This window comes from Larus michahellis, chromosome 30, assembly GCF_964199755.1.
Source record: "Larus michahellis chromosome 30, bLarMic1.1, whole genome shotgun sequence".
Classification (NCBI taxonomy): Eukaryota; Metazoa; Chordata; class Aves; order Charadriiformes; family Laridae; genus Larus; species Larus michahellis.
In genome coordinates, this window is record NC_133925.1 from 664,643 (window position 1) to 690,255 (window position 25,613).

General features: G+C 66.8%; 2 protein-coding genes across 2 annotated transcripts; one reads left to right on the forward strand and one right to left on the reverse strand.

Moving 5' to 3' along the window:
• Nucleotides 1-301: 301 nt before the first annotated feature.
• On the reverse strand, nucleotides 302-9,715 carry LOC141735276 (lipolysis-stimulated lipoprotein receptor-like). Its single transcript, XM_074567886.1, has 5 exons — nucleotides 9,584-9,715; nucleotides 5,921-6,232; nucleotides 4,181-4,300; nucleotides 875-930; nucleotides 302-310 (listed from the first exon to the last, which is right to left on the reverse strand). The coding sequence occupies exons 1-5, from the start codon at nucleotides 9,708-9,710 to the stop codon at nucleotides 302-304; spliced, it is 624 nt and encodes a 207-aa protein (XP_074423987.1). The 5' UTR covers nucleotides 9,711-9,715.
• Nucleotides 9,716-10,612: 897 nt separating this feature from the next.
• MAG (myelin associated glycoprotein) lies at nucleotides 10,613-24,331 on the forward strand. The gene is made up of 8 exons (XM_074567934.1): nucleotides 10,613-10,671; nucleotides 14,516-14,584; nucleotides 17,484-17,852; nucleotides 18,545-18,841; nucleotides 19,949-20,209; nucleotides 21,224-21,484; nucleotides 23,161-23,463; nucleotides 24,231-24,331. Exons 2-8 carry the CDS (start codon nucleotides 14,524-14,526, stop codon nucleotides 24,329-24,331), a joined length of 1,653 nt encoding a protein of 550 aa, XP_074424035.1. The 5' UTR covers nucleotides 10,613-10,671; nucleotides 14,516-14,523.
• Nucleotides 24,332-25,613: the final 1,282 nt, after the last annotated feature.

The window sequence follows — 25,613 nt, forward strand, 5'->3', positions numbered from 1 at the left end:
GGGGGGGGACACCCAGGCGTCCGGGTGACCCCAAGGTCCCCTATAGATCCTGGGGGGGGACCACCCAAGTGTCTGCATGGTCCCCTGACCCCCCCTATAGATCCCGGGGGGGGACACCCAAGTGCCTGGTGACCCCAAAGTCCTCTATAGATCCCGGGGGGGACACCCAAGTGTCTGGGTCTCCCCAAAGTCCCCCTATAGATCCCGGGGGGGGACACCCAAGTGTCTGGGTGCTCCCCTGACCCCCCCTGTAGATCCCGGGGGGGGACACCCAAGTGTCTGGGTGCTCCCCTGACCCCCCCTATAGATCCTGCGGGGGGACACCCAAGTGTCTGCATGGTCCCCTGACCCCCCCCATAGATCCTGGGGGGGACACCCAAGTGCCTGGGTGACCCCAAAGTCCCCTATAGATCCCGGGGGGGGACACCCAAGTGTCTGCGTGGTCCCCTGACCCCCCCTATAGATCCCGGGGGGGGACACCCAGGCGTCCGGGTGACCCCAAAGTCCCCTATAGATCCCGGGGGGGGGGACACCCAAGTGTCTGGGTGTCCCCAAGGTCCCCTATAGATCCCGGGGGGGGACACCTAGGCGTCTGGGTGTCCCCTGACCCCCCTATAGATGCGGGGGGGGACCCAGGCACCCAGACACCCCAAAACCTCTCTATACCACCTGGGTGTGTCCCCCCCCCGGGCACCTGGGTGTCGTGTCCCCCCCCCGGACGCCTGGATGTCCCCCTCCCCCGGACACCTGGGTCCCTTTGGGGGGTGGGGGGGGGGGTGGGGGTGGAAAGGGGTTCCCGGACACCTGGGGGGGTGTGTGTGTATGTGTCCCCCCCCCGGGGACGCCTGGGGGGGTGTGTGTCCCCCCCCTGTACCTGGCAGGGTCCCAGCTGGACGCCCGGCAAGAGGTCGGTGGCCTCCGATAGGGACCCTGGGGGGACACAAGGGACACCAAAGGCGGGGGGGGGGGCGTGGGGGGGGGGGCATCAGGGGACCCAGGCGTCCGGGGAGGGGGGCACCCAGGCGTCCCCGGGGGGGGGGGGGGACACACACGCAGACACTCCCACCCCCCCCCCACCCCCCCAACGGGACCCAGGCGTTCGGGTGGTCCCAATACACCCCCCCCCCCCCCCCCCAGGGAGCTGTGCTGGCCTCCCAGTCCTTCCCAGTACAGCCCAGTCCTTCCCAGTATGGGCCAGTCCCTCCCAGTGCTCTCCCAGTCCCCCCCAGTCCCTTCCAGTGCTCTCCCAGTCCTTCCCAGTATGGGCCAGTCCCTCCCAGTGCTCTCCCAGTCCCCCCCAGTCCCTTCCAGTGCTCTCCCAGGCCCTCCCAGTACAGCCCAGTCCCTTCCAGTGCTCTCCCAGTCCCCCCCAGTCCCTTCCAGTGCTCTCCCAGTCCTTCCCAGTATGGGCCAGTCCTCCCAGTGCTCTCCCCAGTCCCCCCCAGTCCCTTCCAGTGCTCTCCCAGTCCTTCCCAGTATGGGCCAGTCCCTCCCAGTGCTCTCCCAGTCCCCCCAGTCCCTTCCAGTGCTCTCCCAGTCCTTCCCCAGTATGGGCCAGTCCCTCCCAGTGCTCTCCCAGTCCCCCCCAGTCCCTTCCAGTGCTCTCCCAGGCCCTCCCAGTACAGCCCAGTCCCTTCCAGTGCTCTCCCAGTCCCCCCCAGTCCCTTCCAGTGCTCTCCCAGTCCTTCCCAGTATGGGCCAGTCCCTCCCAGTGCTCTCCCAGTCCCCCCCAGTCCCTTCCAGTGCTCTCCCAGGCCCTCCCAGTACAGCCCCAGTCCCTTCCAGTGCTCTCCCAGTCCCCCCCAGTCCCTTCCAGTGCTCTCCCAGTCCTTCCCAGTATGGGCCAGTCCCTCCCAGTGCTCTCCCAGTCCCCCCCCAGTCCCTTCCAGTGCTCTCCCAGTCCTTCCCAGTATGGGCCAGTCCCTCCCAGTGCTCCTCCCAGTCCCCCCCAGTCCCTTCCAGTGCTCTCCCAGTCCTTCCCAGTATGGGCCAGTCCCTCCCAGTGCTCTCCCAGTCCCCCCCAGTCCCTTCCAGTGCTCTCCCAGTCCTTCCCAGTATGGGCCAGTCCCTCCCAGTGCTCTCCCAGTCCCCCCCAGTCCCTTCCAGTGCTCTCCAGTCCTTCCCAGTATGGGCCAGTCCCCTCCCAGTGCTCTCCCAGTCCCCCCTAGTCCCTTCCAGTGCTCTCCCAGTCCCTCCCAGTCCCTTCTAGTGCTCTCCCACTCCTTCCCAGTATGGGCCAGTCCCTCCCAGTGCTCTCCCAGTCCCCCCCAGTCCCTTCTGTGCTCTCCCAGGCCCTCCCAGTACAGCCCAGTCCCTCCCAGCGCTCTCCCAGTCCCTCCCAGTACAGCCCAGTCCCTCAAAGTGCTCTCCCAGTCCATTCCAGTGCTCTCCCAGTCCCTCCCAGTACAGCCCAGTCTCCCCCCAGTGCTCTCCAGTCCTGCCCAGTATGTCCAGGCCCTCACAGCACTCTCACAGTCCTGCCCAGTACAGCCCAGTCCCCTCCCAAATGCTCTCCCAGTCCTTCCCAGTACAACCCAGTCCCTCCCAATGCTCTCCCAGTCCCTCCCAGTACAGCCCAGTCCGTCCCAGTGTTCTCCCAGTCCCTCCTTCCCACTACTTCCCAGTCCCGCCCAGCACTCCCGATCCTTCCCATTATAGCCTAGCTCCTCCCAGTACTCTCCCAGTCCCTCCCAGTGCCCTTTCAGTAACCTCCCAGTCCTCCCCGTGGCCTCCCAGTGCCTCCCAGTCCTCTCCTAGCGTTCTCCCAGTACCTCCCAGTTGCCCTTCTAGCACCCTCCGAGTCTCTCCCAGTACAGCCCAGTGCCCTCCCAGTACTTCCCAGTGCCTTCCAGTCTCTCCTAGTGCCCTCCCAGTGCCTCCCAGTCTCTCCCAGTACCTCCCAGTGCCCATCTAGTGCCCTCCGAGTCTCTCCCAGTACAGCCCAGTGCCCTCCCAGTACTTCCCAGTGCCTTTCAGTCTCTCCTAGTGCCCTCCCAGTGCCTTCCCAGTGCCTCCCAGTCTCTCCCAGTACCTCCCAGCGCCCTTCTAGTGCTCTCTGAGTCTCTCCCAGTACAGCCCAGTGCCTCCCAGTGCCTTCCAATCTCTCCCAGTGCCCACCCAGTGCCTCCCAGTCTCTCCCAGTACCTCCCAGCACCCTTCTAGCGCCCTCCGAGTCTCTCCCAGTACAGCCCAGCGCCCTCCCAGTACAGCACAGTCCCTCTTGAGCCCTCTGAGGCATTCCCAGTCCATCCCAGTGCCTCCCAGTGACTTCTGGTCTCTCCTAGTGCCCTCCCAGTGCCTCACAGTCTCTCCCAGTACCTCCCAGCGCCCTTCTAGGGCTCTCCAAGTCTCTCCCAGTACAGCCCAGCGCCCTCCCAGTACTTCCCAGTCCCTCTTGAGCCCACTGAGGCATTCCCAGTCCCTCCCAGTGCTCTCCCAGTGCCTTCCGGTCTCTCCCAGTGGCTTCCAGTCCTTCCCAGTGCTCTCCCAGTGCCTCCCAGTACTTCCCAGTATATCCCAGTGGCCTTCTAGTGCCCTCCGAGTCTCTCCCAGTACAGCCCAGTGCCCTCCCAGTACAGCCCAGTGCCTTCCAGTCTCTCCTAGTGCCCTCCCAGTGCCTTCCCAGTGCCTCCCAGTCTCTCCCAGTACCTCCCAGTGCCCTTCTAGTGCCCTCCCAGTCTCTCCCAGTACCTCCCAGTGCCCTTCTAGTGCTCTCTGAGCCTCTCCCAGTACAGCCCAGTGCCCTCCCAGTACTTCCCAGTCCCTCTTGAGCCCTCTGAGGCATTCCCAGTCCCTCCCAGTGCCCTCCCAGTGCTCTCCCAGTGCCTTCCAGTCTCTCTCAGTCCCTCCCAGTGCCCTCCCAGTGCCTCCCAGTACTTCCCAGTACTTCCCAGTACTTCCCAGTGCCCTTCTAGTGCCTTCCGAGTCTCTCCCAATACAGCCCAGTGCCCTCCCAGTACTTCCCAGTGCCTTCCAGTCTCTCCTAGTGCCTGACCAGTGCCCTCCCAGTCCCTCCCAGTCTCTCCCAGTACCTCCCAGTGCCCTCCGAGTCTCTCCCAGTACAGCCCAGTGCCCTCCCAGTACTTCCCAGTCCCTCTTGAGCCCTCTGAGGCATTCCCAGTCCCTCCCAGTGCCCTCCCGGTGCCCCCCTCAACCCTCCCAGTGCCTCCCAGTGCCTCACCCAGTACGACCAGTTCAGCCACGGCCTCGTTGTTGCCCTCCAGGTCCTGGGTGGAGGTGACGGTGCAGATGTAGATGCCGCTGTCACCCCACGCCGCCGGGCCCAGGCTCAGCTCCGCCCCTGCCAACCCCGCACGCCTGGGTCCCTCGGGTGACAAGGTGACCCCCGGCCCCGGTGACATCACCCCCCCCACCACCACCACCCCGGTGACATCCCTGGTGACACCCCTGGGGTCCCCACACCCCCTCGGTGACACCCTGGGGACACCCTGGTGACACCCCTGGGGTGCCCCCAGACCCCAGTGACATCCCTGGTGACACCCCTGGGGTCCCCATCCCACCCCGGTGACACCCTGGGGACACCCTGGGGTCCCCCCAGACCCCCATGACACCTGTGGGGTCCTCACCCACCCCGGTGACACCCTGGGGACACCCCTGGGGTCCCCACCCCACCCCGGTGACACCCTGGTGACACCCCTGGGGTCCCCACACCCCCTCGGTGACACCCTGGGGACACCCTGGTGACACCCCTGGGGTGCCCCCAGACCCCAGTGACATCCCTGGTGACACCCCTGGGGTCCCCATCCCACCCCGGTGACACCCTGGGGACACCCTGGGGTCCCCCCAGACCCCCATGACACCTGTGGGGTCCTCACCCACCCCGGTGACACCCTGGGGACACCCCTGGGGTCCCCACCCCACCCCGGTGACACCCTGGTGACACCCCTGGGGTCCCCACCCCACCATGGTGACACCCCGGTGACACCCTGGTGACACCCCTGGGGTGCCCCCAGACCCCGGTGACATCCCTGGTGACACCTCTGGGGTCCCCACACCCCCTCGGTGACACCCTGGGGACACCCTGGGGTCCCCCCAGGCCCCCGTGACACCTGTGGGGTCCTCACCCACCCCGGTGACACCCTGGGGACACCCCTGGGGACCCCCCAGACCCCAGTGACTTCCCTGGTGACACCCCTGGGGTCCCCACCCCACCCCGGTGACACCCTGGGGACACCCCTGGGGTGCCCCCAGACCCCGGTGACATCCCTGGTGACACCCCTGGGGTCCCCATCCCACCCCGGTGACACCCTGGGGACACCCCTGGGGACCCCCCAGACCCCAGTGACTTCCCTGGTGACACCCCTGGGGTCCCCACCCCACCCCGGTGACACCCTGGTGACATCTGGTGACACCCCTGGGGTCCCCTCAGACCCCGGTGACTTCCCTGGTGACACCTCTGGGGTCCCCACCCCACCCTGGTGACACCCTGGTGACACCCAGTGACACCCCTGGGGTGCCCCCAGACCCTGGTGACGTCCCTGGTGACACCCCTGGGGTCCCCCTCCACGTCCCTGGGGTCCCCCGACCCCTGGTGACCCCTGGTGACCCCTGGTGACACCCTTGGGGTCCCCACCCCACCCCGGTGACAGCCTGGTGACACCCGGTGACACCCCTGGGGTCCCCCAGACCCCCGGTGACATCCCTGGAGGACCCCCCCCAGAGCCCTGTGACACCCTGTGACATCGTCCCCAACCCCGGTGGCACCCCAGTGTCACCTCCCCAACCCTGGTGACACCCCCGGTGTCCCCCTCAAACCCCCGTGACGTTGTCCCCAACCCCTGCGACGCCCCTGTGACGTCCCCGTCCCCCCCCCCCCGACCTCGGTGACACCCTGGGACACCTCCGTCACCCTCCCAACGTGTGTGCGTCCCCCCCCCCCCAATGTCCCCAACGTCCCCACCTCCCAAGATGGTGACGCCGCGTCCCCTGTAGAAGTCCCCGAGGGTGACAACGCCACCCTGCTTGGTGGCCACTATGCGGACGGTGCGGGCGGCATCCGGGCAGGGGGAGGTGACGTCGGGGCTGTCCCCAGGGGAGGTGACGATCCCGTTGTTGTCCCCTGATGGGGTGGGACAGAAGGACTTGTACTTCCAGGTGACAATGGGGGGGTCGGGGGCCACCGTCTGGTAGTGACACCGGAGCAGGACAGGCTGGAAGAGCAGGGCCACCGTCCGGGGGTCTGTCACTGTCACCTGTAAGGGGGTGACAGGGGCTGGGGGGGTGACATCGGCAACCGGTTAGGGGGGTGGCACCTTGCTGTCACCTCCCCGTCACCTCCCCCCTGGTCCCTGTCACCCCTCTATGACCTGTCACACCCCCCCCCCCAAGGTCTTGTCATCCACTGTCACCCCCTGTCACCTCCCTGTCACCCCCCTGGGACCTGTCACCCCCTGTCACCCCCTGCCACCTCCCCCCTGGCTCCTGTCACCCCTCAGACTTGTCACCCCCTGTCACCTCCCCCTGGGACCTGTCACCCCCTGTCACCTCCCCTGGTCCTTGTCACCCCCTGTCACCTCCCTGGGACTTGTCACCCCCTGTCATCCCCCGTCACCTCCCTGTCACCTCCTCTGGTCCTTGTCACCCCCTGTCACCCCCCGTCACCTCCCCCTGGCTCCTGCCACCCCCCTGGCTCCTGTCACTCCCTGTCACCTCCCTGTCACCCCCCTGGGACCTGTCACCCCCTGTCACCCCCTGCCACCTCCCCCCTAGCTCCTGTCACCCCTCAGACTTGTCACCCCCTGTCACCTCCCCCTGGGACCTGTCACCCCCTGTCACCTCCCGGTCACCTCCCAGCCACTCCCCTGGCTCCTGTCACCCCCTGTCACCTCCTGTCACCTCCCCTGGTCCTTGTCACCCCCTGTCACCTCCCTGGGACTTGTCACCCCCTGTCATCCCCCGTCACCTCCCTGTCACCTCCCCTGGTCCTTGTCACCCCCTGTCATCCCCTGTCACCTCCCTGTCACCTCCCCTGGTCCTTGTCACCCCCTGTCACCCCCTGTCACCTCCCCCTGGCTCCTGTCACCCCTCTGGCTCCTGTCACTCCCTGTCACCTCCCTGTCACCCCTCTGGGTCCTGTCACCCCCTGTCACCCCCTGTCACCTCCCCCTGGCTCCTGCCACCCCCCTGGCTCCTGTCACTCCCTGTCACCTCCCTGTCACCCCCCTGGGACCTGTCACCCCCTGTCACCTCCTGTCACCCCTCTGGGTCCTGTCACCCCCTGTCACCCCCTACCACCTCCCCCCTGGCTCCTGTCACCCCTCAGACTTGTCACCCCCTGTCACCTCCCCCTGGGACCTGTCACCCCCTGTCACCTCCCGGTCACCTCCCAGCCACCCCCCTGGCTCCTGTCACCCCCTGTCACCCCCTGTCACCTCCCCTGGTCCTTGTCACCCCCTGTCATCCCCCGTCACCTCCCTGTCACCTCCTCTGGTCCTTGTCACCCCCGTCACCCCCCGTCACCTCCCCCTGGCTCCTGCCACCCCCCTGGCTCCTGTCACTCCCTGTCACCTCCTGTCACCCCTCTGGGACCTGTCACCCCCTGTCACCCCCGGCCACCTACCCCCTGGCTCCTGTCACCCCTCAGACTTGTCACCTCCTATCACCTCCCCTGGTCCTTGTCACCCCCTGTCACCCCCCTGGGACTTGTCACCCCCCATCACCCCCCGTCACCTCGTGCCACCCCCCTGGCTCGTGTCACCTCCTCTGGTCCCTGTCACCCCCTGTCACCTCCTGTCACCCCGTCACCTCCTGTCACCTCCTCTGGTCCCTGTCACCCCCTGTCACCTCCTGTCACCCCCTGTCACCTCCTGTCACCTCCTCTGGTCCCTGTCACCCCCTGTCACCTCCCTGTCACCTCCTGTCACCTCCTCTGGTCCCTGTCACCCCCTGCCACCTCCTGTCACCCCCTGTCACCTCCTCTGGTCCTTGTCACCCTCTGTCACCTCCCTGTCACCTCCTGTCACCTCCTCTGGTCCCTGTCACCCCCTGTCACCCCCTGTCACCTCCCTGTCACCTCCTCTGGTCCCTGTCACCCCCTGTCACCTCCCTGTCACCTCCTGTCACCTCCTCTGGTCCCTGTCACCCCCTGTCACCTCCCTGTCACCTCCTGTCACCTCCTCTGGTCCCTGTCACCCCCTGTCACCTCCTGTCACCCCCTGTCACCTCCTGTCACCTCCTCTGGTCCCTGTCACCCCCGTCACCTCCTGTCACCTCCTCTGGTCCCTGTCACCCCCTGTCACCTCCTGTCACCCCCTGTCACCCCCTGTCACCTCCTCTGGTCCCTGTCACCCCCTGCCACCTCCTGTCACCTCCTCTGGTCCCTGTCACCCCCTGTCACCTCCTGTCACCTCCTGTCACCTCCTGTCACCCCCTGTCACCTCCCTGTCACCCCCTGTCACCTCCTCTGGTCCCTGTCACCCCCTGTCACCTCCTGTCACCTCCTGTCACCCCCTGTCACCTCCCTGTCACCCCCTGTCACCCCCTGTCACCCCCGTCACCCCCTGTCACCTCCCTGTCACCCCCTGTCACCCCCTGTCACCTCCTCTGGTCCCTGTCACCCCCTGTCACCTCCTGTCACCCCCTGTCACCTCCTCTGGTCCCTGTCACCCCCTGTCACCCCTTGTCACCTCCCTGTCACCTCCTGTCACCCCCTGTCACCCCTGTCACCTCCTCTGGTCCCTGTCACCTCCCTGTCACCCCCCGGGACCTGTCACCCCCCGTCACCCCTCAATTGCCCCCCAGAGCCCCCCCCCCCTTAATTCCCCCTCCGTTACCCCCAAAACCCCGAATTACCCCCCTCAATTAGCCCCCAGCCCCTAATTACCCCCCTTAATTAGCCCCAGGTCCCTTAATTACCCCCTTCGTTACCCCTCAAGACCCTTACTTACCCCCTTAATTAGCACCCGGACCCCTTATTACTCCCCCAATTACCCCCCAGCCCCTTAATTACCCCTGTAATTCCCCCTAGACCCCCCGCCCCTTAATTAGCCCTGAGACCCTTAATTACCCCCTCAATTAACCCCCAGGTCCCTAATTAACCCCCAAGACCCCCTCTGCCCCCCCCAATCACCCCCCTAAAGACCCCCCAGCCCCTAATTACCCACCTAATTACCCCCCGAGCACCTTAATTACCCCCTCAATTAGCCCCCAGCCCCTAATTACCCCCTTAATTACCCGTAATTACCCCTCAGTTAACACCCAGGCCCCTAATTACCCCCCAGGACCCCCTTTGCCCCTCTCAGTTGCCCCCCGAGCCCCCCCCAGCCCCTAATTACCCCCCTAGTTCCCCCCCAAGCCTCTTAATTACTCCCTCAATTAGCCCCCAGCCCCTAATTACCCCCTTAATCACCCCCCAAACCCCTAATTGCCCCCTCAATTAACCCCTAGGCCCTTAGTTACCCCCCAAGACCCCTCTTCCTCCCCCTCCCCAATTACCCCCTCAATTAACCCCCAGCCCCCAATTAGCCCCCCTTAGCTCCCCCCCCAGGACCTTAATTACCCCCCAGTCCCTTGATTAGCCCTTTAATTAGCCCCCCCAACCCGCTTAATTAGCCCCCGGGCCCACCCAGCAGCGCCAGGAGCGCGGCCATGACGGCGGCCATGATGGCGGCGGCAGGTGTGGGCGTGGCCGGGCGCACCTGGACACGCCCCCCCCACGGGCCACGCCCCCGGCTCCACCTGGGCGGGCTCATGAAGCGGGAGGGGCGCCCTCCCGCCCCCCCCCCCCCCCCTCCCGCTGCGGTGGTTCCGCCCAGGTGCCCGCCAGGCCACGCCCCCCTCCGGGCAGGTGCGGGCGCGACCATTGCGGCGGCGCCGTAGGGGGGGGGGGGAAGAGGGGAAAATGGGGGAAAAAAGAGGGGAAAAAGGGGTTCAACCCCGCCCTCTCCACTTTGGTGGGGGTTTCTGCGCCCCCCCGCCATGCCCCATTAGCCTGGGAAGGGGGGGGAAAGGGGACTGGGAGGAGCGGGCTCATCGTGACACACACACACCCCCCCCAGAGTGGTTCGGTCGGCGCCGTGCTGGAGGGCGGGGCTACGGGTGGAGGGCGTGGCCAGCGTCGGGGGGCGGGGCTTAAGCCCTCTCCGGGAACACACCCCCCCCCCCCCAAAAAGGGGCACCCAGGAGTTTGGGGGGGGGGGACCCAGGAGTTCAGACCCAGGAGTCCGGAACCCCCCCCCCCCCCCCCAACAAAAGGGGGACCCAGGAGTTCGGGGGGGACCCAAGAGTTCGGGACCCCCCCAAAAGGGGGACACAGGGGTCCGGGACCCCCCCCATAGAGGGGACCCGGGAGTCCAGGACACCCCCCCCCCCCCCCAAGAAGGGACCCAGGGGTTCGGGACCCCCCCAAAAAAGGGGACCCAGGAGTCGGGGGGGGGGTCCCAGGCCGGGGTGGGGGGGGGGGTGACACCCAGGCGTCCGTTCCAGTGGGTGCCACGGGCCCAGTGTGTCTCCCAAGGGACCCGGGGGGGGGGTCGGGGGGGGGGGGGATGGACGATGACGATGACACCCGGGGGGTGGCCCTGCCCTCCCCCCCCCCCCTCCCCCCCAGTACATATTCCCAGTCGTTTCCCCCCCCCCCCAACCCTCACCCTCGGCCCCCCGCCACCGCCCGGACGCCTGGGTCCCCTCCTGGGGCACCCCCACCTCCCAGTGGTACGTGGGGAGATTTGGGGGGGGGGGAGGAAAACGGGGGGGGGGGTGGGGGGGTGTCCCCCGGACGCCTGGGGGTCCCCAAGGGTCCCCATGGGGTCATGACCCCCCCACACTCCAGAACACCTGGGTCGTGTTGTCCCCCCCCCCCCCCCCCGAACGCCTGGGTGCCCCCCGATGCCTGGGGGTCCCCATGGGCTTATGACCCCCCCCCCCACACCCCCCCGGCCCCGGGATAACTGGGTGTCCCCCCCCCCCCCCCACAGACGCCCCCCCGATGCCTGGGTCCCCAAAGGTCCCCATGGGGTCACGACATCCCCCCCCCCCCAACCCCCGACCCAGCCTGGGGGGCGACCAACAGCCCCCCCAGTGGCCCAGGGGACCCAGGTGTCCTAACTCTCCCCCCCCCCCCCCACTTTTTTTTATCCCCCCCCCCCCGGGGGGGTGACATCACCCTGTCCTGGGGACAAATGTCCCCTTGTGGCTTTGGTGGCGCTGCCAGGCTCCGAGGGGACCCAGGCGTCCGGCCCCCCCCCTGCCCCACTGTCCCCTGGGGACCCAACCGTGCCTGGGTGGCCCCCCCCCCGCCCCCCCCCCAGGCGCCTGGGTGCCCCCAAAGCCCTGGTGCCCCCCCCCAAACACCTGGGAGTTCCCCCCGAACCCCTGCCCCCCCCCCCCCCGACACTTGGGTCCCCCCCCAAATCCATGGGTCCCCCCCCCCCCCAGACACCTGGGCCCCCCCGAACCCATGGGGCCCCTCCCAAATCCATGGGTCCCCCCCAATCCATGGGTCCCCCCCCTGGACACCTGGGCCCCCCCGAACCCATGGGGCCCCTCCCAAATCCATGGGTCCCCCCCCTGGACACCTGGGCCCCCCCGAACCCATGGGGCCCCTCCCAAATCCATGGGTCCCCCCCAAATCCATGGGTCGCCCCGAATCCATGGGTCCCCCCCCCAGACACCTGGGTCCCCCCCAAATCCATGGGTCCCCCCCAATCCATGGGTCCCCCCCCCGACACCTGAGTCCCCCCTGAATCCATGGGTCCCCCCCAATCCATGGGTCCCCCCCCCGGACACCTGGGTCCCCCCTAAATCCATGGGTCCCTCCGAATCCATGGGTTCCCCCCCCAGACACTTGGGTCCCCCCGAATCCATGGGTCCCTCCGAATCCATGGGTCCCCCCCCCCGGACACCTGGGCCCCCCCGAACCCATGGGGCCCCTCCCAAATCCATGGGTCCCCCCCAAATCCATGGGTCCCCCCGAATCCATGGGTGTCCCCCCCGGACACCTGGGTCCCCCCGAATCCATGAGACCCCCCCCCAGACACTTGGGTCCCCCCCGAACACCTGGGTCCCCCCCAAATCCATGGGTCCCCCCCTGGACATCTGGGTCCCCCCATACTTGGGGGGGGGGGGGTCAATGGGGCCTGTGTGTCCCATGGGGGACCCAGGCGTCCGGGGGTGGGGGGGGGACACACAGAGGGTCCCTTTGTCCCCTGGGGCCGTGGGGGTGACACCGGCGCGTGAGGAATTTGTCCCATGGCAGCGTGGGGGGGGACCCAGGCGTCCGGGGAGGGGACAGGGGTGGTGTTGGGGGGGGGGGGGGACACGGGGACACACGTCCTTGGTGTTGTCACCCGGCCCCCGGCACCGCCTGGGACCGTCAGGCGCTGGGGACAATGGGGACAATGGGGGACAGTGATGGGGGGGGGGGTAGAGGGACAGGGGACAATGGGGACAGTGGGGGACAATAGGGGACAGTGGGGACAAGGGGGAGTCGGGGACAATGGGGACAGTGGGGGGACAGGGATGAGGCGGATGGTGGGGACACTGGGGGGACACTGGGGGACACTGGGGACACTGGGGACACTGAGGGGACAGGGATGGGGGGACAGTGGGGACAGTGAGGGGACACTGGGGACACGGGGGGGACAGGGATGGGGGGCACAGTGGCGGCAGTGGGGACAGGGACAAGGGGGACAGTGGGGACAGTGGGGGGACACTGGGGGACACTGAGGGGACAGGGATGAGGGGGACAGTGGGGGGACACTGGGGACACTGGGGGCACAGGGATGAGGGGGACACGGGGGACACCGGGGGGACAGGGACGAGGGGGACAGTGGGGACAGTGGGGGGACATTGGGGACACGGGGGGACAGGGATGGGGGGGACAGTGGGGGACACTGGGGGGACAATGGGGGACATTGAGGGGACAGGGATGAGGGGGACACTGGGGGACACTGGGGGGACAATGGGGACACGGTGGGGACAGGGATGAGGGGGACGGTGGGGACAGTGGGGGGACAGGGACAAGGGGGACAGTGGGGACAGTGGGGGGACACTGGGGGACACTGGGGACACTGAGGGGACAGGGATGAGGGGGACAGTGGGGACAATGGGGACAATGGGGGGACAGGGATGAGGGGGACAGTGGGGACAGTGTGGGGACACTGGGGGGACACTGGGGACACGGGGGGGATGGGGATGGGGGGGACAGGGGGGGACACCGGGGGGACAGGGACAAGGGGGACAGTGGGGACAATGGGGACACGGGGGGGACAGGGATGAGGGGGACACTGGGGGACACTGGGGGGACAGGGACGAGGGGGACGGGGGGACAGTGTGGGGACACTGGGGACACGGGAGGGACAGGGATGGGGGGGACACTGGGGGACACCGGGGGGACAGGGACGAGGGGGACAGTGGGGACAATGGGGGGACAGTGGGGACACGGGAGGGACAGGGATGAGGGGGACAGTGGGGACAGTGGGGACAATGGGGACACTGGGGGCACAGGGATGAGGGGGACACTGGGGGACACTGGGGGGACAGGGATGAGGGGAACGGTGGGGACAGTGGGGACAGGGACAAGGGGGACAGTGGGGACAGTGGGGGACACTGGGGGGACAGGGACGAGGGGGACAGTGGGGACAGTGAGGGGACACTGGGGACACGGGGGGGACAGGGATGGGGGGGACAGTGGGGGCAGTGGGGGGACACTGGGGGACATTGAGGGGACAGGGATGAGGGGGACACTGGGGGACACTGGGGGGACAGGGATGAGGGGGACAGTGGGGACACTGGGGGGACAATGGGGACACTGGGGGCACAGGGATGGGGGGGACGGTGGGGACAGTGGGGACAGGGACAAGGGGGACAGTGGGGGGACAGTGGGGGACACTGGGGACACTGAGGGGACAGGGATGAGGGGGACAGTGGGGACAGTGTGGGGACACTGGGGGGACAGGGATGAGGGGGACACTGGGGGACACTGGGGGGACAATGGGGACACGGGGGCACAGGGATGAGGGGGACACTGGGGGACACTGGGGGACAGGGACGAGGGGGACAGGGGGGACAGTGTGGGGACACTGGGGACATGGGGGGGACAGGGATGGGGGGGACAATGGGGACAGTGGGGCCAATGGGGACATTGGGGACAATGGGGGGACAGGGGTAATATGGGACACTGGGGACAATGGGGGACACTGGGGGGACAGGGACAATAGGGGACAGCAGGGGACAGCTGGGACACCGGCAACAGTGGGGACACCGGGGGACAATAGGGGACACGGGGGACAATGGGGACAGTGGGGGATGGAAGGGGAGGACAGTGACCACGGGGACGTTGGGGACAGTGGGGACTCCGGGGGGGGGACATTGGGGATGTTGGGGACACCGGGGGACACTGGGAGGAGACACTGGGGACACTGGGAGGGGACACTGGGGACACTGGGAAGGGACATTGAGGATGCCGGGGGATACTGGGGACACTGGGAGGGGACACTGGGAGGGGACACTGGGAGGGGACACTGGGGACACTGGGGTGACCCTCTGTGTCCCCCAGCCCCCACCATGAGACCGGTGGCCGCCACCCTCCCCACCGCCCTGCTGCTGCTGCTGCCGCTCCCCCCAGGTACTGGGAGCACTGGGAGGGACTGGGAGGGACTGGGAGGCACCGGGGGGGACTGGGAGGGGACTGGGAGCACTGGGAGAACTGGGGGGGACTGGGAAGACTGGGACAGACTGGGACGAACTGGGACAGACTGAGAGGAGTGGGGGGACTGGGACAGACTGGGAGGACTGGGACGGACTGGGATGGACGGGGAGGGCTGGGGGGCACTGGGAGCACTGGGAGGGACTGGGAGGACTGGGAGGACTGGGAGAACTGGGAGGGACTGGGACGGACTGGGATGGACGGGGAGGTCTGGGGGGCACTGGGAGCACTGGGAGGACCTGAGGGGACTGGGAGAACTGGGAGGGACTGGGAGGGACTGGGATGGACTGGGACGGACTGGGAGGGACTGGGACGGACTGGGATGGACGGGGAGGTCTGGGGGGCACTGGGAACACTGGGAGGACTCGAGGGGACTGGGAGAACTGGGAGCACTGGGAGGGACTGGGAAGACTGGGATGGACTGGGACAGACTGGGATGGACTGGGACAGACTGAGAGGAGTGGGAGGACTGGGACAGACTGGGAGGACTGGGAGCACTGGGAGGGACTGGGAAGACTGGGACGGACGGGGACAGACTGGGACAGACTGGGAGGACTGGGAGGACTGGGACGGACTGGGATGGACTGGGAGCACTGGGAGGGGCTGGGAGGCACCGGGGGGGACTGGGAGGGACTGGGAGGACTGGGAGGTCTGGGGGGGACTGGGAGCACTGGGAGGACTCGAGGGGACTGGGAGAACTGGGAGCACTGGGAGAGACTGGGATGGACTGGGACGGACTGGGACAGACTGGGAGGAGTGGGAGGACTGGGACAGACTGGGAGGACTGGGAGCACTGGGACGGACTGGGACGAACTGGGAGGACTGGGAGCACTGGGATGGACTGGGACGGACTGGGATGGACGGGGAGGTCTGGGGGACAGTGGGAGCACCGGGAGGACCTGAGGGGACTGGGAGAACTGGGATGGACTGGGATGGACTGGGAGGGACTGGGAGGCACCGGGTGGGACAGGGAGGGGACTGGGAGCACTGGGAGGACCTGAGGGGACTGGGAGCACTGGGAGGGACTGGGACGGACAGGGACAGACTGGGACAGACTGGGAGGTCTGGGAGGACTGGGATGGACTGGGATGAACTGGGAGCACTGGGATGGACTGGGACGGACTGGGATGGACGGGGAGGTCTGGGGGGCACTGGGAGGACCTGAGGGGACTGGGAGAACTGGGAGGGACTGGGATGGACTGGGAGGCACTGGGAGGACCCCGTTATTAGGTACCCGGAACCCCGTTAGAGCAAATAGATTCCCCAAAACCCCATCGTTAGCCCCAAAACCTGCTCAAACCCCCGTTATTAGGCCTAATAACCCCCCCAAAACGCCGTTATTAGGCCTAATAACCCCCCCAAAACGCCGTTATTAGGCCTAATAAACCCCCAAAACTCTGGTTTTCGGCGTAATAAATCCCCAAAACTCCATTATCAGCCCTAATAAAGCACCAAAATGCCATTTTTAGACCTATTAAACCCCCAAAACTCCATTTTTAGACATAACAAACCCCCAAGCTCCATTATTAGGCTTAATAAATCCCCTAAATCCCCATTATTAAACCTAATAAACTCTCCAAACGCCATTTTTAGATGTAATAACCCCCCCAAATGCCATTATTAGGCCTAATAAATCCCCCAGATCGCCATTATTACACTAATAAACCCCCAAAACGCCATTTTTAGATGTAATAAACCCCCAAAACACCGTTATTAGGCCTAATAACACCCCAAAACTCCATTTTTAGACCTAATAAATCCCCCAAATCGCCATTATTAGACTCAAGAGACCCCCAAAACTCCATTCTTAGATGTAATAAACCCCCAAAACTCCATTATTAGGCCTAATAAATGCCCCAAAATGCCATTATTAGACCTAATAAACCCACAAACTCCTTTATTAGACCTAATAAATCCCCCAAAACTCCATTATTAGGCCTAATAAATGCCCCAAACCCCCATTGTTAGACCTAATAAATCCCCAAATTCCATTATTACACCCAAGAGACCCCAAAAACTCCACTTCTAGACCTAATAAATCCCCCAAAACTCCATTATTACACCTAATAAACCCCCAAAATGCCATTTTTAGATGTAATAAACCCCCAAAACACCGTTATTAGGCCTAATAACACCCCAAAACTCCATTTTTAGACCTAATAAACGCCCCAAAATGCCATTATTAGACCTAATAAACCCACAAACTCCTTTATTAGACCTAATAAATCCCCCAAAACTCCATTATTAGGCCTAATAAACCCCCAAAACACCATTATTAGGCCTAATAAATGCCCCAAAACCCCATTGTTAGACCTAATAAATCCCCAAATTCCATTATTAGACCCAAGAGACCCCCAAAACTCAACTTCTAGACCTAATAAATCCCCCAAAACTCCATTTTTAGACATAATAGACCCCCAAATCTCCGTTATTAGGCCTAATAAATGCCCCAAAACCCCATTGTTAGACCTAATAAATCCCCAAATTCCGTTATTAGACCCAAGAGACCCCAAAAACTCCACTTCTAGTCCTAATAAATCCCCCAAAACTCCATTTTTAGACCTGATGAACCCCCAAAACACCATTTTTAGCCGTAAGAACCCCCCAAACCGCCGTTATTAGGCCAAAAAATCTCCCCCAAACGCTATTTTTAGATGTAACAAACCCGCAAACCGCCATTATTAGGCCCAACAAAGCCCCCCAAAGGCCATAATTAGGCCCAAGAGGCCCCCAACCCCCCGTTATTAGCCCCCGGCTGGGCTCGTCGTCGTTGTTGTCCCCCCCCCCCGCCGTGACCCGTTGCCACCCCCCTCCCCAGGGACGTCGGCCGGCCCTTGGGCCGCCTGGATGCCCCCGGAGGTGGCCGGGCTCTCGGGGTCCTGCGTGGCCGTCCCTTGTCGTTTCGGCTACCCGGAGGAGTTACGACCGGCCGCCGTCCACGGCTTGTGGTATTTCGGGAGCCCTTACCCCAAAAATTACCCCCCCGTGGTGGCCCGTTCCCGGGCGGGGGCCGTCCACGAGAGTTTTACCGGCCGGGCCAAACTGATGGGGGACCCGGGGGTCCGCGACTGCTCCCTCCTGCTGGGCCCCCTCAGCCCGGAATTGGCCGGCAAATATTATTTCCGGGGCGATTTAGGGGGTTACAACCAGTACAGCTTCTCCGAACACACCGTCCTGGAGGTCCTGGGTGAGCTGGGGGGGGGGATTTTGGGGAGGGGGGGGGATTTTGGGAAGGGGGGGATTTTGGGAAGGGGGGGTCCCGGCACCTGGGTCCATTTTGGGGGGGGTTTGGGTGTCCGGGACCCCGTTTTAGGGGGGGGGATGGACACCTGGGTCCATTTGGGGGGGGTTTGGGTGTCCAGGACCCCATTTTAGGGGGGGGGATGGACACCTGGGTCCATTTTGGGGGGGGTTGGGTGTCCGGGACCCCATTTTAGGGGGGGGATGGACACCTGAGTCCATTTGGGGGGGTTTGGGTGCCCCATTTTAGGGGGGGGATGGACACGTGGGTCCATTTTGGGGGGGTTTGGGTGTCCGGGACCCCGTTTTAGGGGGGGGGATGGACACCTGGGTCCATTTGGGGGGGGTTTGGGTGTCCGGGACCCCGTTTTAGGGGGGGGGATGGACACCTGGGTCCATTTGGGGGGGGTTTGGGTGTCCAGGACCCCATTTTAGGGGGGGGATGGACACCTGGGTCCATTGGGGGGGGGTTGGGTGCCCCATTTTAGGGGGGGGATGGACACCTGGGTCCATTTGGGGGGGGTTTGGGTGTCCAGGACCCCATTTTAGGGGGGGGGATGGACACCTGGGTCCATTGGGGGGGGTTTGGGTGCCCCATTTTAGGGGTCCCGAACACCCGGGTTCTCTCCCCCCCCCCAGAGGAGCCAGTACTGGAAATCCCCCCCGAACTGGTGGCGGGCGAAGAGGTGGAACTCCGCTGCCGGGTCCCCGATAACTGTCCCCAGCTCCGTCCCCGAGTGGGTTGGGAAGGGATCGAGGACCTTCCGGATGTTTCCGAACGGGAATTACGGGAGGACGCGGCCGGCGCCGCCACCATCTTGGCCTCTTTACGCTTCCGCCCCCGGCGAGAAGATGGCGGCCGGCGGCTGGGCTGCAAGGTGGCCTTCGCCAACAGCAGCCTGGCCTTCGAGGCCACCGTCGCCCTCGACGTTCAGTGTGAGTTTGGGGGCGGGGGAGGGGACACACACGGACGCCTGGGTTACCCCCCCTGGGCACCTGGGTCCATGGGTGGGGGACACCTGGGACCCCCCCTGGACACCTGGGTCCCCCCCTGGATGCTTGGGTCCCCCCCCAGACACCTGGGTCCATGAGTTTGGGACACCTGGGACCCCCCCCAGACATGTGGATCCATGAGTTTGGGACACCTGGGACCCCCGGGACCCCCCCAGAGACTTGGGTCCCCCCCCGGACACCCGGGTCCCCTCCTGGATGCCTGGGTCCATGGGTGGGGGACACCTGGGTCACCCCCCCGGACGCCTGGGAACCTCCCGGACACCTGGGTCCATGGGTGGGGGACACCTGGGACCCTCCCAGACACCCGGGACCCCCCCCGGACACCCGGGTCCCCTCCTGGATGCCTGGGTCCATGGGTGGGGGACACCTGGGACCCCCCCGGACACATGGGTCCATGGGTGGGGGACACCTGGGACCCTCCCAGACACCCGGGACCCCCCCCGGACACCCGGGTCCCCTCCTGGATGCCTGGGCCCATGGGTGGGGGACACCTGGGACCCCCCCGGACACGTGGGTCCATGGGTGGGGGACACCTGGGACCCTCCCAGACACCCGGGACCCCCCCTGGACACCCGGGTCCCCTCCTGGATGCCTGGGTCCATGGGTGGGGGACACCTGGGTCACCCCCCCGGACGCCTGGGAACCTCCCGAACACCTGGGTCCATGGGTCGGGGACACCTGGGACCCCCCTGGACACATGGGTCCATGGGTGGGGGACACCTGGGACCCTCCCAGACACCTGGGACCCCCCCTGGACACGTGGGTCCATGGGTGGGGGACACCTGGGACCCTCCCAGACACCCGGGACCCCCCCTGGACACCCGGGTCCCCTCCTGGATGCCTGGGTCCATGGGTGGGGGACACCTGGGTCACCCCCCTGGATGCCTGGGAGCCTCCCGGACACCTGGGTCCATGGGTGGGGGACACATGGGACCCCCCCGGACACCTGGGACCCCCCCCGGACACCTGGGCCCATGGGTGGGGGACACCTGGGCCCCCTCTAACCCCCCACCCCTCTCTGCCCCCCAGACGAGCCGCGGGTGCTGGAGGTGTCGGGTCCCGGCGAGGCGGTGGAGGGGACCCCGGTGGAATTGGGGTGCGAAGCCGAAGGGCGTCCCCTGCCCTTGCTCTCCTGGTTCCGGGGGGAGACGGTGTTACGGGAAGAACCGGTTTCCACCGATCTCAAACTGGTTTGGCCCCGGGTGGAACCGGAGCACGCCGGGACCTACAGCTGCGTGGCCGAGAACCGGCACGGACGCCACAACCGCAGCCTCCAGCTTCACGTGGCCTGTGAGAGCCTGCAGGGGGCGACCTCGGGGGGGGGGGTATCCCTGGGACCCCCCTCGGGGCACCCCTGGGTCCCTTCTGGGGGGGACACCCCTGGGACCCCCCCTTGGGGCACCCCTGGGTCCCTTCTGGGGGGGTTATTCCTGGGTCCCTTCTCGGGGGGGCACCCTTGGGTCCCTTCTGGGGGGGGGACACCCCTGGGACCCCCCTTGGGGCACTCCTGGGTCCATTCTTAGGGGGGGGGACACCCCTGGGACCCCCCTTGGGGCACCCCTGGGTCCCTTCTGGGGGGGTTATTCCTGGGTCCCTTCTCGGGGGGGCACCCCTGGGTCCCTTCTGGGGGGGGGACACCCCTGGGACCCCCCTTGGGACACTCCTGGGTCCCTTCTTTGGGGGGGGACACACCCCTGGGACCCCCCTTGGGGCACTCCTGGGTCCATTCTTTGGGGGGGGACACACCCCTGGGACCCCCCTTGGGACACTCTTGGGTCCCTTCTGGGGGGGTTATTCCTGGGTCCCTTCTGGGGGGGACACCCCTGGGACCCCCCTTGGGGCACCCCTGGGTCCCTTCTGGGGGGGGGACACCCCTGGGACCCCCCCTTGGGACACCCCTGGGTCCATTCTTGGTGGGGGGGACACCCCTGGGACCCCCCTTGGGACACCCCTGGGTCCATTCTTGGTGGGGGGGACACCCCTGGGACCCCCCTTGGGGCACCCCTGGGTCCATTCTTAGGGGGGGGACACCCCTGGGACACCCCTTGGGACACCCCTGGGTCCATTCTTGGTGGGGGGGACACCCCTGGGACCCCCCCTCGGGCCACCCTTGGGTCCCTTCTGGGGGGGTTATTCCTAGGTCCCCCGCCCTGGGACCCACTTTACTGGGTCCCCCCCAGACTGTCACCCCCCCCCCCCAAACGCCTGAGTCCCCTCCCCGGACTCCTGGGTCCCCCCAGACACCTGGGTGTCCCCCCCCCCGCCTCACTCCTTCCCCCCCCCGTCCCCCCCCCTTCCTTCCAGACGCCCCACGTTCCCCCGTCCTCAACGGCTCCCTCTGGGTGGTGGCGGGCGACCCGGTGACGGTGACCTGCGGGGCCTCCAGCCACCCGGCCCCCATCGTGACGGTGGCCCGGGGACGCCGGGTGGTGGCCGCCGCCGTCTACGAGCCCCAGGTGACCATGGCCCTGGCGGCCGCCAGGCCCGAGGACGCCGGGGAGTATCTGTGCCGGGCCGAGAACCAGCACGGGGAGAGCAGCCTGGCCTTCAACCTCACCGTCGAGTGTCAGTTTGGGGGGGGCCGGGGGGGTATTGGGGTCCCCAAGGGGGGATATGGGTCCCTAAGGGGGGTATTGGGGTCCCTAGGTGGGGGTTTGGGGGGCCTAAGGGGGGTATTTTGGTCCCCAAGGGGGGTATCGGGGGGTCTAAGGGGGGTATCGGGGGGTCTAAGTGGGGATTTGGGGGGTCTAAGGGGGGTATTGGGGTCCCCAAGGGGGGATTCGGGTCCCTAAGGGGGGTATCGGGGTCCCTAGGTGGGGGTTTGGGGGGTCTAAGGGGGGTATTGGGGTCCCCAAGGGGAGATATGGGTCCCTAAGGGGGGTATCGGGGTCCCTAGGTGGGGATTTGGGGGGCCTAAGGGGGGTACTGGGGTCCCCAAGGGGAGATATGGGTCCCTAAGGGGGGTATCGGGGTCCCTAGGTGGGGGTTTGGGGGGCCTAAGGGGGGTATTTTGGTCCCCAAGGGGGGTATTGGGGAGTCTAAGGAGGGTATCGGGGGGTCTAAGTGGGGATTTGGGGGGTCTAAGGGGGGTATTGGGGTCCCCAAGGGGGGATTCGGGTCCCTAAGGGGGGTATTGGGGTCCCTAGGTGGGGGTTTGGGGGGCCTAAGGGGGGTATTGGGGTCCCCAAGGGGGGATACGGGTCCCTAAGGGGGGTATTGGGGTCCCTAGGTGGGGGTTTGGGGGGCCTAAGGGCGGTATTGGGGGGTCTAAGGAGGGTATTGGGGTCCCTAAAGGGGGTATTGGTGTCCCGAGGGGGGGTTTGGGGTCCCCAGGGGGGTATTGGGGGGCCCAAGGGGGGTATTGGGGGGCCTAAAGGGGGTATTGGGGTCCCGAGGGGGGATTTGGGGTCCCTAAGGGGGGTATTGGGGTCCCCAAGGGGGGTATCGGGGGGTCTGAGTGGGGATTTGGGGGGTCTAAGGGGGGTATTGGGGTCCCAAGGGGGGGTTTGGGGTCCCTAAAGGGGGTATTGGGGTCCCGAGGGGGGGTTTGGGGTCCCCAGGGGGGTATTGGGGGGCCCAAGGGGGGCCTAAAGGGGGTATTGGGGTCCCGAGGGGGGTTTGGGGTCCCTAAGGGGGGTATTGGGGTCCCCAAGGGGGGTATCGGGGGGTCTAAGTGGGGATTTGGGGGGTCTAAGGGGGGTATTGGGGTCCCAAGGGGGGGTTTGGGGTCCCTAAAGGGGGTATTGGGGTCCCGAGGGGGGGTTTGGGGTCCCCAGGGGGGTATTGGGGGGCCCAAGGGGGGTATTGGGGGGTCTAAGGGGGGTATTGGGGGGCCCAAGGGGGGTATTGGGGGGCCTAAAGGGGGTATTGGGGTCCCGAGGGGGGGTTTGGGGTCCCCAGGGGGGTATTGGGGGGCCCAAGGGGGGTATTGGGGGGCCTAAGGGGGGTATTGGGGTCCCCGGGTGGGGGTTTGGGGGGGTCTAAGGGAGTTTGGGGGCCCAAGGGGTCCCAAGGGTATTGGGGTCCCTGGGGGGGGATTTGGGGGTCCCAAGGGGGGTATTGGGTCCCTGGGGGGTATCGGGGTCCCTGGGGGGGGTATTGGAGTGTCTCTGGGGGGGGGGGTTGGGGGGTTTTGGGGGTCCCAGGTGTCTTCTTGGGGCTCCCCCCGGCCGCCTGGGTCATGTGTCCCCCGTCCCCGCCCCCCCCCGGGTGACATTTGGGGGTGTCCCCTCTGGGGACAGTCCCCCCCGTCCTCCTCCCCGAATCCCGCTGCACGCCGGGGGGGGAGGGCGCCCGCTGCGTCTGCTCGGCCTCCGCCGTCCCCGAGCCCGCCGTCACCTTCGACCTCCCGTCCCGCAACGTCACCGTCACCGAGGGCCACCGCGACTACACCGTCACCAGCCCGGGGCGGGGGACGGGGGGGGTCGTCACCGTCACCGGCATCCTCACGCTTCGGGGGGCCCTGGACCCCCGCTTGGCCGTCCTTTGCTCCGCTCACAACCCCCACGGCAGCGTCCGGCAACAGTTACGCTTCCATCACCCCGGTATGTCACCGGCGTCACCCGCGGTGTCACCCTCACTCAGCACCGTCACCCGGTGTCACCCCCCCCGGGGACACTTGTCCGGCGCGGGAATTATCGGCAGGATTTTCCCATGCCCCCAATGACCCCGTGGGGGGGGGGGGGGGTGGGAATCACCCCGAATCCCATCGGGAACCGCCCGTCACCTTGTCACCCCTGCGGGTGTCACCCTCACTTGTCACCGTGTCGCCCACCCGGGGTGTCACCGTCACCCGGTGTCACCCCACACCCCCCCCCCCCACCCGGGGGACACTTGTCTGGCGCGGGAATTATCGGCAGGATTTTCCCACGCCCCACCAGCCCCCATGGGAGGGGTCACAATCCCCCCACTCTGATTTATTTGCCCCCCCCACTGCGCGTTATTTGCCCCCCCCCCCCCCCGCCCCGGGTTATTTGTGGTCCCCCCACCCCCCCACCCCCTCCCAACCCCTATCGGGGGGGGGGGGCACGAGGAATTCCCACCATCCGTTCCCGCGCTCCACGGGGGGGGGGTTGTAATTGCCCCCCCCCCCCCACTGTCTCATTTGTCCCTCCAGGGGATATTTGCCCCCCCCCCCCCCCCCGCGGGTTTATTTGCCCCTGGCGGGTGGGATTTCCCCCCTCTAAATCGCCCCCCAGCCCCTATGATGGGGGGGGGGGGGAGTTTCGCGGGCTGGACTCCCACGGGGGGGGGAGGGGTAATTGCCCCCCCCCCGACCCCGCCTTTGTCGTGTGTGTCCCCCCCCCCCCAGCGGGGCTGGTTTGGGCCAAGGTGGGGCCGGTCGGGGCCGTGGTGGCCTTCGCCATCGTCATCGCCCTCGTCTGCTACCTCAGCCAGAGCCGTCGCAAGTGAGACACGCCCCCGGGCTGGCCACGCCCACCCGCGGGGCCACGCCCACCGGGGGCCACGCCCACTTCGGGGAGGGGGGGGGGGGGAGGCCCCCACACACCCACGGGGTGGGGTGGGGGGGAGCGATGGGGATTGGCGGGGGAGGGGGAAGACGCCCAACCCCACCCTACGGGAAAACCGGGAGGGGCCGCGCCCCGTGGGAAGGCCACGCCCCCGGGAGGCCACGCCCCGATAGGCCACGCCCCCACCGCCACCTGCTAGAGGCTGGGTCCTGGTGAGGCCCCGCCCATGAGTGAGGCCCCGCCCACTGATGAGGCCACGCCCCCTCCCCGCGGAGGCCACGCCCCCTTCCAGGCCACGTCCGTCCCGTTGCCACGCCCCCCCGTGTGAGGCCACGCCCCCCGGGAGTGGGATTGGTGGGGGGGATAGGGCCGGGGGGGGAGTGGGCGGGGCCAGGGCGGGGTCAGAGGTCAGGGCCTGACCCCTGACCCCTGACCCCGTGCAGGAAGGCGGCGGGAAGCCCTGAGGTGACCCCGGCGCCGCCCCCACCCGGGCAGGGGGGGGACCCCGCCCCCGAACTGCGCCCCCTGCAGGTGCGGGGGGGGGGGGGGGGGGAGGTGGGGGACACGGGGGGACCCGGGGGCACTGGGGGACGGGGGGAGGGTACTGGGCACGGGGGGAGGTGGGGGGCATTGGGGAGGAGGAGGGACATGGGGGGACATTGGGGACGTGGGGGGGACGTGGGGGGACTTGGGGGGACTTGGGGACGTGGGGGGATGTGGGGACATGGGGGGACATTGGGGACGTGGGGGGGACATGGGGGGACTTGGGGGGACTTGGGGACGTGGGGGGATGTGGGGGGCATCGGGAATGAGGAGGGACATGGGGGGACTTGGGGACGTGGGGGGATGTGGGGACATGGGGGGACATGGGGGGACATTGGGGACGTGGGGGGGACATGGGGGGATGTGGGGGGACTTGGGGGGACTTGGGGACATGGGGGGATGTGGGGACATGGGGGGACATTGGGGACGTGGGGGGGACGTGGGGGGACTTGGGGGGACTTGGGGACATGGGGGGGACATGGGGGGACGTGGGGGGACATGGGGGGACATGGGGACGTGGGGGGGACGTGGGGGGACTTGGGGGGACATTGGGGACGTGGGGGGGACGTGGGGGGACGTGGGGGGACATTGGGGACGTGGGGGGATGTGGGGACATGGGGGGACATGGGGCACGTGGGGGGGACATGGGGGGACTTGGGGGGACATTGGGGACGTGGGGG

What these genes read in the sequence shown, in the direction of transcription:
- LOC141735276 (XM_074567886.1), bottom strand. Translation starts at nt 9,710, where the DNA reads ATGAGCCCGCCCAGGTGGAGCCGGGGGCGTGGCCCGTGGGGGGGGCGT. An exon ending in CGGCGTCACCATCTTGGGAG is followed by an intron (nt 4,301 to 5,920) that starts GTGGGGACGTTG and finishes CGGGGTTGGCAG; the next exon opens with GGGCGGAGCTGAGCCTGGGC. An exon ending in GGCTGAACTGGTCGTACTGG is followed by an intron (nt 931 to 4,180) that starts GTGAGGCACTGG and finishes GTGTCCCCCCAG; the next exon opens with GGTCCCTATCGGAGGCCACC.
- MAG (XM_074567934.1), top strand. Translation starts at nt 14,524, where the DNA reads ATGAGACCGGTGGCCGCCACCCTCCCCACCGCCCTGCTGCTGCTGCTG. An exon ending in CACCGTCCTGGAGGTCCTGG is followed by an intron (nt 17,853 to 18,544) that starts GTGAGCTGGGGG and finishes CCCCCCCCCCAG; the next exon opens with AGGAGCCAGTACTGGAAATC. An exon ending in CCTCCAGCTTCACGTGGCCT is followed by an intron (nt 20,210 to 21,223) that starts GTGAGAGCCTGC and finishes CCTTCCTTCCAG; the next exon opens with ACGCCCCACGTTCCCCCGTC.